The sequence below is a fragment of the Leucoraja erinacea genome, chromosome 11 (genome assembly GCF_028641065.1).
Source record: "Leucoraja erinacea ecotype New England chromosome 11, Leri_hhj_1, whole genome shotgun sequence".
NCBI lineage: Eukaryota > Metazoa > Chordata > Chondrichthyes > Rajiformes > Rajidae > Leucoraja > Leucoraja erinaceus.
The window spans coordinates 22,495,076-22,507,393 of record NC_073387.1 but is presented as its reverse complement, the minus strand read 5'-3'; the positions used below and the strand labels follow the sequence as shown (position 1 = coordinate 22,507,393).

The 12,318-nt window shown below is 47.7% G+C and overlaps 1 protein-coding gene across 2 annotated transcripts; it reads left to right on the top strand.

Annotated features, from left to right (window-relative positions):
• The first annotated feature begins 243 nt into the window (after window positions 1-243).
• LOC129701542 (dead end protein homolog 1-like) lies at window positions 244-11,802 on the top strand. Of its 2 annotated transcripts, XM_055642794.1 has the most exons (5): window positions 244-368; window positions 3,163-3,283; window positions 7,823-8,290; window positions 9,440-9,949; window positions 11,037-11,802. In XM_055642794.1, exons 2-5 carry the CDS (start codon window positions 3,166-3,168, stop codon window positions 11,099-11,101), a joined length of 1,161 nt encoding a protein of 386 aa, XP_055498769.1. In that variant the 5' UTR covers window positions 244-368; window positions 3,163-3,165; the 3' UTR covers window positions 11,102-11,802. The 2 variants fall into 2 exon arrangements, with proteins under 2 accessions (XP_055498769.1, XP_055498768.1); XM_055642793.1 differs by lacking the exon at window positions 11,037-11,802 and having other exon boundaries at window positions 9,440-10,999.
• Window positions 11,803-12,318: the final 516 nt, after the last annotated feature.

The window sequence follows — 12,318 nt, the reverse complement described above, 5'->3', positions numbered from 1 at the left end:
CCTTCTCTCTCGCTCTTCCTCCCTCTAGAGAGCGAGAGAGACAGAAGAGAAAGAAGGGAGAGGAGAATGAGGTGCAGGAGGGAGGGAGGTGTTGGGAAGAGCATCCAACTCCAACCACGCCCAACAACGGGCCAATAGAGCAGCATACCGTGCGACACAGGAGGCTTTAACAAGGGGGGAGGGATTGGCGTTGGCGACCCCCTGCCTCTTCCCGAGTGAGAAGAGGGAGCATTGCTTGCTCTCCTGGGGTAGACTGCAGACATTGTGGACTTCAGCCCATCCCAAGACCAGCAGAATTTCCCTGGACAGGGCTGGAACCAAGGACCAAGATCTACTCAGTTCCAGGCGCCCTGCACCTGCACTGACCGGTAGGTATTCTGCCTTTTAATCCCGGCCTTTAAACGCTGCGGAATGGTTTGCATTCAACCCATGCGCCTCCACCCCTGCCTCTGTGCAACGTAGCTCTAGCTGGATATCTCTGCTCCAAGCTCTCACAGGTGGTGTGTCCAAATCCCACTTCAGGGACTCTGCAGAAACTGGTGCAGGGCAGAGGTAACGCTGCCCTGCCAGAGAAATGGTCCAACCAGCGTTTAAATACCAGTCCTGTGTATACATTCAGCTTGGAGGAGAATCCAAGAGTGAGAGAAAGTCAAATAGTGTTTAATTGCCAAGTGCTACAATGAAATTCTTACTTGCAGCAGCAGAACAGGCCTGCAAACACATCACTCACAGATGTCATTAAGCTGGAAAGGGTGCAATGTTTAAGATTTACGAGGATGTTGCTGGGACTCCAGGGCCTGAACTGTAGGGAGAGGTTGGGCAGGCTCGGACTCTATTTCTTGGAGCGCTGGAGGATCTTATTGAGGTGTAGAAGATCGCGAGGGGGAATAAACTGGGTAGGTGTACAGTCTTTTACCCAAAGTAGGGGAATCAAGAACCAGGGGAAATAGGTTTAAGGGTTGCACAGTGTTAAAGTTCCTGCCTGTAAGGATGCTGTCTGTACGGTGTTTGTATGTTTTCCCCGCAACCGCGTGGAATTTTTCCGGGTGCTCCGGTTTCCTCCCACACTCCAAAGACGTACAAGTTTGTAGTTGAATTGGCGTTGGTAATTTTTTTAATTGTCCCTAGTGTGTAGGATAGGGCTCCCCCCACAAAGCATGGCGGATTTATGAAATGAGCTGCCCGAGGAGGTCGTTGAAGCAGGTACTATCACAATGTTTAAGAAACATTTAGATAGGTACATGGATTGGATAGGTTTAGAGGAATATGGGCCACATGCAGGCAGGTGGAACTAGTGTAGATGGGGTATGTTAGTCATTGTGGGCAAATGGGGCTGAATGGCCTTTTGTAATACTATGACTCAATGACTAACTGAGGTGAAGTATAATAAACGACAAAACTGCATAACAACAATACTAGCGTATATAAGCAAAAATCGAACCCAGGTCTCTGGCGCTCTGAGGCAGCAGCTCTACCCACTGCGCTGCCTCTTCATTTGTGTCAGGTGATTGAAAATCTGTAATAAAAAGGAACTGCAGTTGTTGGTTTATACCAAAGATGGGCACAAAGTGCTGGAGCAATAATTGATGAGGAACTGCATCATATTTTGCTCGGGCACCTTACAGCCCTGTGGCATAAATATTGATTTCTCAAACTTCAAGTAACCCCAGCATTCCTCCTCTCTATCCCTCCCCCACCCAAGCTCGCACCAGCTTCTCGTTTTCATTGAACAGCCATCTAACAATGGCCTGCTTCCTTTATCGTTTCTTTTTTGCATAGATTTCATTCATTGTTCTTTATCTCTCAAAATCATTGTCTATATCTCTCATTTCCCTTTTCTCCAACTAGTCTGAAGAAGGGTCTCGACACAAAACGTCACCCATTCCTTCTCTCCAGAGATACTACCTGTCCTGCTGAGTTACTCTAGCTTTGTGTCCAACTCAGTGGGTCAGGCAGCATCTCTGGAGGCCATGGATAGGTGATGTTTCAGAGTTTATGTCGGTCTATCGTTCATTGAAAGTCTTGTGAAACTCCCACGCAAGTTAAAGAACTGAAGAAGGGTCTCGACCCGAAACGTCACCCATTCCTTCTCTCCAGAGATGCTAAGTTATTTCAACATTTGTGTCTATCTTCGGTTTAAACCAGCAACTGCAGTTCCTTCCTGCGCAAGTTAAAAGATGGATTTGGAGACAATTGCCTTTTTTCACGAGTTAAGACGGTGTGTAAACAGTCAACGGAACCAGCCGCTTCAATTATACTATTAACAAAGCAGAACATCTAAGCACAATCAAACAAAGGTTTTCTAGAGCTGGGGGCATTGACAGGTGAACTAACTCACAGCTGACAGTTTCACAGGAGTAGTGAGGAAAATCCAAGCACCAGAATCGGGCGGCACGGTGGCGCAATGGTAGAGTTGCCTCGCAGTGCCGGAGACCTGGCTTTGATCCTGCCCTTGGGTGCTGTCTGTATGGAGTTTGTACGTTCTCCCCGTGATCGTGTGGATTTTCTCCAGGTGCTCCGGTTTCCTCCCACACTCAAAAGGTGTACAAGTTTGTAGGTTAACTTGGCTTTGGTAAAAATTGTAAGTTGTTCCTAGTATGTAGGATAGTGGTAGTGTAAGGGGATCGCTGGTCAGCGTGGCCTCAATGGGCCGAATGGCCTGTTTCTGTGCTGTATCTCTAAAATGAAACTAATTAGAGACACAAGCTACGGTCAAGAATAGAATCAAAGAACTACAGATGCAGGTTTATATCAAAGACAGACACAAAATAACTGGAGGAAGCGGGTCAGGCAGCATCTCTGGAGAAAAAGGATGGTCTTCAGTCTGAAGAAGAGTCCCGACCTGAAACATCACCCATCTATTTTCATCGGCCTGATCCATTGTTACTCCAGCTCTTTACATCTATCTCGTTGAGAGTGGATTATTGTCATATGTCCTGAATCAGTACTATGAGATTCTTACTTGCAGCAACACAAGTTATAGATTTAATTTTAGAGATACAGTGTGGAAAGTCGGCTCACAGACTTTGCATCTTTTCTCGTAAAGCAGCATCTGCAGTTCCTTGAGTCCACGACAAAGTTTTGATGACTCGGAGTATCGGGGGATCTGGGTGAAGTGTGCGTGTCAGAGTATTAAATGTCTCGTATTCATGTTTTGCACAGGTGATGGCAAGCATGCTGTTGAATTCTGCCAATAAGCTGGCATTCGATGCCTGGGTGGAAGAGACAGGTATCGACTTGGTCCAGGTCAATGGGCAAAGGAAGTTTGGTGGGCCCCCTCCAGGTAAGTCATAGAGCTATGGCCTAATTCTGCTCCTATGGTCATAAGGACGTAAGTGATAGAAGAAGAATTAGGCCATTTGGCCCATCAAGTCTACTCCACCATTCAATCATTGCAGATCTCTCCCTCCAAACCCCATTCAATACAATACAATACAATACAATTTATTGTCATTTGAGCCCCAGTGAGGCTCAAACGAAATTCTGTTTAAACAGCCCATACAAACCTCCGACACCTTCCTAGGCAAAGAATTCCACAGATTTAATCACCCTATGATTTATCCAACACAGTGGACCCACTGTGAGGAAAATACAAAGTCTTTATCTCTCCCCCACACACCATGTCACTCATCCCGATATCCAATTGACTAGGGCGATGATATGTCCCACGGATTTTAGGCCGTGCCGGCCAGGCAGATATCTGGAAAACATGGTTAGGTCTAAATGTCACAATGTTGGAGTAACCCGGCAGGACAGGCATGTCTCGGCCATGAAGCCGCGCTGGGTAACGTTTCGACCCCCCTCCCCTTCGAAGAAGGGCAATTGAGCGACACGGGCAAAGGAGAACCTTGCGGGAGATCCGGTAAGCGGTGTAACTTTCTCAGTGCCTTTATGCGGCCTCAACGATTTCTTCTGTTCACCCAAAACCTGTGGCAGCGATGCTGCCTTCCCGCTGAGTTACCCCAGGAGTTTGTGTCTAGCAGCGAGTTACCACCAGCATCCCAACGCTTTCCAGAGGTTTGGTGAGTTCCACGATGAATGAATGAATACTTTAGTATCACATGAGCCCCCGGGTCGTTGAAATTCTTTGGCCGCATACCCACGGTGCTAGGCCCCAACGACAACATAGACCGACAGGAAAAGTTACGAAGTCTCCCAAGTTCAAAGTGAGTTTAAACGGTTTCATGTGTCCCTGATAGGACAATGAAATTCTTGCCCCCCCCCAGCACACATAGAACATAGTAGGCGTTTAACTACAAAACAGATCCATTTGTCCATATACCATAATATAAAATATACACATATGATACACAATATCTGCGGCAGGTGCAACTGGTGTCGCGCCCCCAACATTCTCCTGCTTAGTTTTGTACACCTCTATAAGACACCCATACCATCAGAGTCTATACAGTGTGGAAAGAAAAATACCCTTGATTTGCCCTCCGCAACCCACTGTGGCAAAGAATTCCACAGATAGTCACCACTTGCCTATCTTGGTCCATGACCCATGTGCACCGTGTAGTTTCAAAATACCTATCCACATGTTTCACACATGATACAATGTCTAGTCAATATTGACTAGGAAAGACCTATGTGCTGGAATTCCCCAACTCTGGGGCAAATATCTGGAAAACCCGGTCTAGGTAGAGACATGATGCTGGAGTACCTCGATAAGGGACCCAGCATCTCCTAAGAGAAGAGACCCAGCCTACTCAACGGGCCAAGACCCTTCTGAATTCCTGGCGAATTGTACATTTTTTCTGAACAAAGGAGAACCTGACGTGGATCTGTGTATACTTTGTAACTTTGTCAGTGCCTTTATGTGGCCTCAACCTTTCTTCTGAAACCCAAAACGTCACCCAGAGATGCTGCCTTCCCGCTGAGTTACCCCAGCATTTTGCGTCTACCTTCGGTTTAAACCAGCATCTGCAATTCTTTCCAGAACATGGTTTGGTGATGTTCCAGGTTGAATGAATGAATACTTTATTATCACATGTCAAGTCAAGGTGAAATTCTTTGCTTGCATACCCAAGGGTTGCAAATAGTCGCCACATAAAGACACTGACAAAGTTACAAAGTCGTTCAAGTGAATTTATTGTCATGTGTCCCTGATAGGACAATGAAATTCTTGCTTTGTTTCAGCACACAGAACATAGTAGGCATTTACTACAAAACAGATCAGTGTGTCCATATACCATAATATAAATATATACACATATGTATACACAATATCTGCGGCAGGTCCCCCTTTGTCCTCCCCCTCAATTCCCCTCTTAGTTTTGTACACCTCTATAAGATCACCCATAGAGTGGTACAGCGTGGAAAGAAACAGGCCCTTCGGCCCAACTCGCCCACACTGGCCAACAATATCCCTGCTACCCTAGTCCCACTTGCCTGCTCTTGGTCCATAACCCTCTAAACTTGTCCTATCCATGTACCTATCCAAATGTTTCTTAAATGATGGGAATGTCCTAAGAAGGCTTGAACCTAGCGCTCTGGTCCTCGATTCCCCACGGCTCTGGGTAAAAGCACTGTGCGCTCTACCCGATCTATTCCTCTCTGCGATTTTGTATACCTCCCAAGATTGGGCGGGCGTCCTCCTACGCTCATGGAATAGGAGACCCAGCCTACTCAGGGGTAGAGTTGCCCTCGGAGCTACACCCTGTATTCCCGGCAGCCACAGCGCTGCGGAGCTTACTGCACTGAACCCTTTCAAGGCTTGACCGCTCCCCGCCTCTATAACATGGTAGGGGAACTGAACACAATATTTTAAATGCCGTCTCACCAACGTCCTATACATCTGCAACATGACCTCCCAACTTCTATACTCAGCTCAGCTGAGTCTACCCTTCAGCTTCCTGTGCTCTATGGAATGAAGTCCTAGCCTGCCCAAACTCTCCCTATGTTCTAAATTTGCACCATATCTTGCTGATCATTTTCTACCCATGTTCCTGTCCAAGTAAATGTTGTTACAGTTCCTGCCTCAACTAGCTTCTCTGGCAGCTTGTTCCATATACTAACCACACTCTGTGTGAAAGTTGCCCCTCAGGTACGCATTATATCATTGCCTCTCAAACTTAAATCCATGCCCTCTACAACTTAATCCACTTACCTTGTGAAAAAGGTTCCACTCTACATCTTTCCCTCTTTTCTTGGTTTGAAGAAGGGTCCCGTCCAAAAACATCACCTATCCATGTTCTTCAGAGATGCTGCTTGACCTGCTGAGTTACCCTAGCACTTTGTCTCTCTTTTTTGTAAGTCTGCATCTGCAGTTCCTTGTGTCTCCCCCCATTTTTCCCTCTTCCCTGTGCCGCCGCTGAATGTGCACCAATTTCTCCCTTTCACCTTCCCTCCCACCCGTCCCCTTCCGCCGACATTCCTTCTTCCATCATCACTATTCGCACCCCTTCTATCCTTATCTCACACCTTTTGTCTTTCCATCCCTGGCCTTTGTTCCATACATCTGCCTGATCAAAAATCCCCCTCTCCTGTGTCCACCTATTACCTGCCATTCCTCTCCCTGCTTTCTCCCCCCTTAGCTCCACACAATCGGTCTGATGAAAGGCCCAGACCCAAAACGTCGCCTATCCATGTTCTCCAGAGATGCTGCCTGACCAGCTGAGTTACTCTAGCACTTTGTGTCCTTCTGGTTCTATTTTAATTTTATTTTAATTTTAGTGTAAAGATACAGTGTGGAAATAGGCCCTTCAGCCCGCTGAGTTTTGCTGACCAACGATCACCTGTACACTTGTTCTAACCTGCACAGGAGGGACAATTTACAGAAGCCTATTAAGCTACAAACCTGTATATCTTTGGAGTGTGGGAGGAAACATGGAATCTGGAAAAAACCTATGTGGTCACAGGGGGAACTTAGAACTTTTCACTGCAAATCGTTTCACTGTACCTCGGCAACACGTGACACTAGGCTAGTTATAGATAGAGATATAGAGTTGCACATGCAGTTGTGGATAAACTAAACTAGTAGAGATATTGCGCGGAAAGAGGCCCTTCAGCCCACTATGAGTCCGCACTAATCAACGATCCCCATACACTAGCACTATCCTACACACTACAATTAACTATTTTTACCAAAGCCAATTAAACTACAAACTTGCACGTCTCTGGGATGTGGGAGGAAACCGGAGCATCCGGAGAAATCCCATGTGCTCACAGGGAGAAAGTATGAACTGCTTTTCATGCATAGCATTTCACTGTATCTCACTGTTACTCAGTAATGTGACAATAAAGACAACTATACTGTGTACAGACAGCACCTGTAGTCAGGATCGAACCCGGGTTTCAGACACTGTGAGGCAGCAACGCTACCGCTGCGCCACCGTGCCGCAGTGCTGACCACAAACCTGTTTGGAGTGTGCGAGGAAGCCGGAGCACACGGAGAAGACACTAGCGGTCACGAGGTGAACATGCAATCTCCATGCAGACAGCACCCGTAGACAGGATCGCATGCCATGAGGCAGCAGCTCTACTGCGACACCACTGTGCTACCCAACAATGGACATCATGTGACAAAGCAGAATTCGGCCATTTAGCCCATCAAGTCTACTTCTCCATTCAATCATTGCTGAACCATCTCTCCCTCCCAACCCCATTCTCCTGCCTTCACCCCATGACCCCTGACGAACTAATCAACATGAAGGGTCTCAACCCGAAACGTCACCTCCTTTTCCCCAGAGATGCTGCCTGTCCCGCTGAGTTACTCCAGCATTTTGTGTCTTATCTTTGGTGTAAACCAGCATCTACAGTTCCCTCCTACACAACATTGGACGTGTTTTGTGAAGTCCTTGCTGTGTTCGTTCCTCAGGTTGGATGGGAAATCCTCCGTTGACTGGCTCCGAGGTGTTCGTTGGGAAGCTGCCCCAGGACGTCTACGAGGACAAACTCATCCCGCTATTCCAGGCAGCGGGCAAGCTCTATGAGTTCCGCCTGATGATGACCTTCAGTGGGGAGAACCGGGGCTTTGCCTATGCCAAGTACGCCAACCGCTGGTACGCCCAGTGCGCCATCGCCATGTTCAACGGATACCAGATCCGTGACGGCTGCCCCATCCTGGTGTGCCGCAGCACGGAGAAGAATGAGCTGTGCGTTGCGGGCATCCCGTGGGGCAGGGGCCGGGCGGAGGTGATGGACGTGGTCAAGGAGCTGACCGACGGTGTGTCCGACCTCTCCCTTCACCTCAGTGCCGACCGCAGGAAGAAGATGACCATGTTTGCCGTGGTGAAGTATGAGAGTCACCGGGCGGCGGCGATGGCAAAGAAGAAGCTGGTTGAAGGTATGGCCTGTCCTCCCCTTCCCACTCCCACACGCACCCCCCCCCCCCCCCCCCCCCCCCCCCCCCCGTTCAGGGCCTCCTTGTGTCCATAGGTCCATTGCTCCATTGGTCCAGTCCAAAGGCCCATAAGGTACACAAACATGCTGGAGCAACTCATGGAGAGATTCAGTCTGAAGAAGGGTTTCGGCCCGAAAAGTTGCCTATTTCCTTCACTCCATAGATGCTGCTGCACCCGCTGAGTTTCTCCAGCATTTTTATGTACCTTCGATTTTCCAGCATCTGCAGTTCCTTCTTAAACAAAGGCCCAAAAGTACAGGTGCAAAGGTCCATGTCCAAGTCCAAATGTCTGGTCCAATTGTCCAAAGGTTCTATATTTTCAGGTACATGGGTCCAAAGGCCCATAAATCTAGTCCAAATGTCCATAGGTCTTGTCCAAAGGTTCATTAATCGAGTCTAAATGTCCATGTCTTGTCCATGGGTCCAAAAGTCTATAGTTCTTTACGTCATAGGAGCAGAATTAGGCCATTCAGCCCATCAAGTTGCTCCGCCATTCAATCATGGCTGATCAATCTTTCGCTCTGAAACCCCACTCGGATTAAAACCCACGCAGTCACAGGGAGAACGTGCAAACTCCAAACGGACAGCACCCTTAGTTAGGATCGAACCTGGCGCTGTAAGGCAGCAACTCAACAGTTCCAGTGATTCAAATTTGATCCTGTTTGAGTTTTGTGTTTAGTTTATTGTCATGTGTACCAAGGTCATCCACAATGTACAGATACATGATAAAGTGAATAACATGAATAACGTTTAGTGCGAGATAAAATCCAGTAGTTTCCGATCAATGATAGTCCAAGGGTCTCCAATGAGGTCGCTCAGCACTGCTCTCTAGTTGGTGATGGGATGGTTCAGTTGCCTGATAACTGTTGGGAGGAAACTGTCCCTGAATCTAGAGGTATGCGTAAGACTGTTCATTGATTATGTTGGAGGCCTTGCTGATGCAGCTTGAGGGGTAAATGGAGACTATGAGTGCTGTCTGTACAGAGTTTGTACATTCTTCCTTGACCGCCTGCGTAGGTTACAGGGAGAATGTACCCATGCATGCGCCACAGAGCCAGCCTTAATTAACCTGGTCTGTCGGTTCCTTTACAGATTGCATTGAGCTCTGGGGCCAACCCATTGAGGTTGACTGGATGAAACCTGATGGAAGGCAGAAGGGTCAGCAGATGCTTCTATCCGAAACACAGCCCAGCCTTCAAGTGTCGGCCTGGCCTGTGATGACCAGAGGACTTTGCTTGCCGCCGATCAAGTCTGCCACATGTGCTGCACCCACTGCCCGCTTTGCTGGCCGCAGTGGCTTCTCTCCCTCGGGGGAGAGGGGGGAGAAGATCCAGCGGCCATTCCCTGAAGTGCCGTGCCCGCTGAACGTGGCCTGTGATGTTGTCCGCCTCTTGGACGCCTACTGCCTGAAGAAGAGGCTGGGCAAGCCGGTATACAGCGTGCAGTCTCTGCGCTCCAACCAGCACCGCTTCTTGTTTAAGGTCTTCCTGCCTGGACTCACCGCCCACTTCAGTGGGATGGTTACGCTGACCCCAGAGGATCTGGCTTCTGGCCGGGATGTTCCAAAGGAAGAAGCGGCACGTCAGGTCCTGATGTACTTGGGTGAGTCAACCTTGTTTCCCTTGACCATGTCTACCACCCCATGTCTACCAGGATGGCACAGCGGCAGGGTTGCTGCCTTACAGTGCCAGAGACACGGGTTCCATCCTGACTACTGGTGCTGTCTGTATGGAGTTTGTACATTCTCCCCGTGTGCTCGCGGATTTCCTCCGGGTGCTCCAGTTTCCACCCACCCTCCAAGGACGTACAAGTTTGTAGGTTAATTGGCTTCTGTAAATTGTCCCTAGTGTGTAAGATACTGCTAGTGTACAGATGATCGCTGATCGGCGTGAACTTTTGGGCTGAAGGACCTTTTTCTGCACTGCATCTCTAACGTCTAACGGTTAGATAGGGCGCAAAAACAGGCCCTTCAGCCCACCGAGTCCGAGTAAAGAAATTCCTCCTCGTCTCTTTTCTAAAGGTACGTCCTTTTATTCTGAGGCTATACCCTCTGGTCCTAGACTCTGCACTGGTGGAAACATCCTCTCCACATCCACTCTATCCAGGCCTTTCACTCTTTGGTAAGTTTCAAAGAAATCTTCCCTCATTCTTCTAAACTCCCAACATGTATAAACCCAATGCCGTCTTGACGCTCATCGTTAACCCCCCCCCCACCCCCAGTCTTTTGTTTAGATATCCTCATTTGTTGTCTTTCCTGTGACAATGGATCCACAGGCCACATTTGCACATCTCCCATTACCTCTCCAGCTGCTGCTAATGGGGTCCCTTCCCACTCACCACCGTCCGTCTCTTTTCATCCAATCCTTTCATGAAGCTTTTATACTGTCTGCTTTCGACATCCTTGCTCATCGCAATCCCTCCTGATTTCTCTTTCTTTGTTTCTGCCGTCAAACCCGCTCTCGCAGTTCCCTGCATTTGTCTAAAAGCTTTTAAACCGAGTTGCCGCTAAATCCTTGGGGCTCCTTATAATGTTGCTGTTGTAACCAGGGAACAAATAAGTCATCTTGTTCAGATCTGTATAACCCATTTGTATACATTTGGGTCAACAAAAGCTTTATCTTTTAAGGTTCATGCACTTGGGAAAGGATGTATCGTGCTTTCAATGTTTTTTTTTTCATTTTTATTTTAGGTCACTCAATGGGATTTGAAGGATTCCATCCCCACAGTGCCTCTGTTGCGGAGAATCAAACCTGAAGTGATTGGTTCCACTGGAATGGAAACTTTTGTTGTTTTAAAGTTTTTGCACAAGTTTATTTGTCACGGTTTGAGAAGAAAAATTAATGTTTTGTTACTGCGAGCTCATTCAAAGATACTTTATTTATTTTAAACTCTTAACTAGTAGATTGGTAGCATTTATATTTTGTTGTTTCTCTTTAAAGCTGTCTTTATACTTGCTTCTTAGTTGATCTTGTGATATTTTTGTTGTGTGGTTTAATAATACAAAATTGGAGGCAAGAGAAAGTTAACCAGGGTCAAGGGTTTGATATGTTTAGGAAATGACGGTGAGATACATGCGGAACAAATTGGAGTATTTTTGTTTAAAGAATTTTTCATAACGTCTTCAGTTGTAGATTGGACTGCCACGTGCTGAATCTTCACAATAGTGAATTTAAAAAAAAACCTGTAATAACGATATTTTCTTGCTCCCAAGTATACAAAGTTCTGAATTATAATTTGTATAAAAATTGTTGAATTAATAGTTCCTGAGGATTTGTTCATTTTCATTTTTAGTGAATCATTTTCACCCGCACACAACTGACTGACTTCATCCACTTCACCACTAATTTCCACCCGGCACTGAAATACACCTGGACCATCTCCGACACTTCCCTACCATTCCTTGACCTCACTATCTCCATTGCAGGTGATAGACTTCTAACCGACATACACTATAAACCCACTGACTCCCATGGCTATCTGGACTACACTTCTTCCCACCCTGCTTCCTGTAAGGACTCCATCCCCTACTCCCAATTCCTCCGTCTACGCCGTATCTGCTCCACGGATGAGGCGTTCCACACCAGGACATCTGAAATGTCCTCACTATTCAGTGAACGGGGGTTCCCCTCCTCCACCATAAATGAGGCTCGCACCAGGGTCTCTTCCATACCCCGCAACACTGCTCTCTCTCCCCATCCCCGCACTCGCAACAGGGGCCGAGTCCCCCTAGTCCTCACCTTTCACCCCACCAGCCATCACATACAAAAAATAATCCTCCGTCAGTTTCGCCACCTCCAACGTGACCCCACTACGCGCCACATCGTCCCATCTCCTCCCCATATCTGCCTTCCGCAAAGACCGCTCCCTCCATAACTCCCTTGTCAATTCTTCCCTTCCCTCTCGGTCCACCCCCTCCCCGCGCCCCTTCCCTTGCGGCCGCCGCAGCAGCAGATGCAACACTTGTCCCTTTA

What these genes read in the sequence shown, in the direction of transcription:
- LOC129701542 (XM_055642793.1), top strand. Translation starts at nt 3,166, where the DNA reads ATGGCAAGCATGCTGTTGAATTCTGCCAATAAGCTGGCATTCGATGCC. An exon ending in GTTTGGTGGGCCCCCTCCAG is followed by an intron (nt 3,284 to 7,822) that starts GTAAGTCATAGA and finishes TTCGTTCCTCAG; the next exon opens with GTTGGATGGGAAATCCTCCG. An exon ending in AAAGAAGAAGCTGGTTGAAG is followed by an intron (nt 8,291 to 9,439) that starts GTATGGCCTGTC and finishes GTTCCTTTACAG; the next exon opens with ATTGCATTGAGCTCTGGGGC.